This window comes from Microtus ochrogaster, chromosome 7 (genome assembly GCF_000317375.1).
Source record: "Microtus ochrogaster isolate Prairie Vole_2 chromosome 7, MicOch1.0, whole genome shotgun sequence".
NCBI lineage: Eukaryota > Metazoa > Chordata > Mammalia > Rodentia > Cricetidae > Microtus > Microtus ochrogaster.
The window spans coordinates 18,175,571-18,177,147 of record NC_022014.1 but is presented as its reverse complement, the minus strand read 5'-3'; the positions used below and the strand labels follow the sequence as shown (position 1 = coordinate 18,177,147).

General features: G+C 47.1%; 1 protein-coding gene across 1 annotated transcript in view; it reads left to right on the top strand.

The window, feature by feature from the left end:
• Spaca3 (sperm acrosome associated 3) overlaps positions 1-1,577 on the top strand; it is a 5,761-nt gene that overhangs the window by 1,534 nt on the left and 2,650 nt on the right. The window contains exon 3 of the mRNA XM_026780985.1: positions 105-183. Coding sequence (XP_026636786.1) covers positions 105-183 — 79 coding nt within the window. The remainder of the gene's footprint in view (positions 1-104; positions 184-1,577) is intronic.

Below are 1,577 nucleotides of genomic sequence, written 5' to 3'. Positions count from 1 at the left end.
GAGAGAGAGAGAGAGAGAGAGAGAGAGAGAGAGAGAGAGAGAGAGAAAGAGAGAGATCACCCCATTCTCTGCCCCCTCATTGTGTTTCCCCCCTCCCACCCCAGATTTGTTAAGCCAAGATCTCAAGGATTCTGTCATCTGTGTCATGAAGATAGTTCAAGAGCCCCAGGGTCTGGGCTACTGGTGAGTAACTCCCACTGGAATTGTGGGAGTTGTAGTCAGAACTGGAGGGTAACATTAGGGAACTGACCTTCCATGAGTATCCACTTTATCCTAGGCAACACATTTCTTTGACTTCATGAACCAAACCTCACAACCGGTGTTGGGAATTATGAGACTCGAGATAATTCCGGATAACACAACCAGGGAGGATAGCACTGGCAATCACATGACCACACATCTCAGTCCAAATTTTATATAAAAACTCAAGGTGTATAATAGATGGTAGATGAGGTTCTTTGCTTGGATCATGGGTAGGGCTCTGGAACCTTCCTCTTTCAGTTGTTTTTTCTTACCTACTTCCAGAAACATGTTCTTTGAAGACTCCTCACAATGGTGAGGTTGTCTGAGCATCGGGCTCTGACCTAGATGACTGGTTCATACAACCTGTGTCACAGTTGCCCAAACTCTTTTGATGTGTGTTTCCCACCGGAGTCTCCAACCTCCGCTCTACTCTTGCTTATGAAGGAGAAACCAGAAGGGCAGGGAAGAATCTGGGAAAGGTGAACCACTCCAGGGGTGGGGAACACCCAGACCATGGACAGATATAGCAGCTAATGAGGCCAGGGAAAGAACATTAGGAGACCTTGGAGCAGAAGAAAGGAGGAGAAAATAAAGATGGGGAAGGATTGGTGGATCTATTGGATGCTCTTGTAGGAATCTAGGTGAGACATAGGATTTGGAGAGGGACAGGTGCACCAGGGATGGATACAAGAGAGAGAGAGAGAGAGATATGAGGGGCTGGAAGGGATTCAGGAGTAGGTGAGGTATGATCTAAGAGAAAGAGGAGACACTGTAAAGGACTGAATCTTTTTGTTTTTGTTTTGTTGAGACAGGGTTTCTCTGTGTAACTTTGGAGCCTGTCCTGGAACTTGCTCTGTAGTCCAGGCTGCCCTCGAACTCACAAAGATCCACCCACCTCTGCCTCCCTAGTGCTGGGATTAAAGGCATGCACCACCACTGCTTGCAAATGACTGAATCTTGAGATATTCCAGAAACATTACTTGAAATGGACACTGCTTTGTTGGTCTGAGAATAGTTGAAACACTGAGAAGTGAGTTTGGGGTAAGGCCAGCTCTGTAGGACACAGAGCGTGTTTATAAAAGCAGGAAGGGACAAGGTCAGCTCAGGTGTTACTCCAAGAGCTTGCAGCCTTGGTACCCTTACTGCATAGTTGAAGACCTGGTCCTAATAGGTGAAACCAAAGAACACCTCTGTCACACACTTGGAGTAAATTCCTGGCATGGGTGACTCTTGAGTGTCTGAGGCTAATTGGAAGAAGTGGGTCCAGAAGGTCCAGAGCTGTCCATTTCTGTCCACTCCCATGCACTGGGGATGCAAGGCTGTCTATTCCTGTC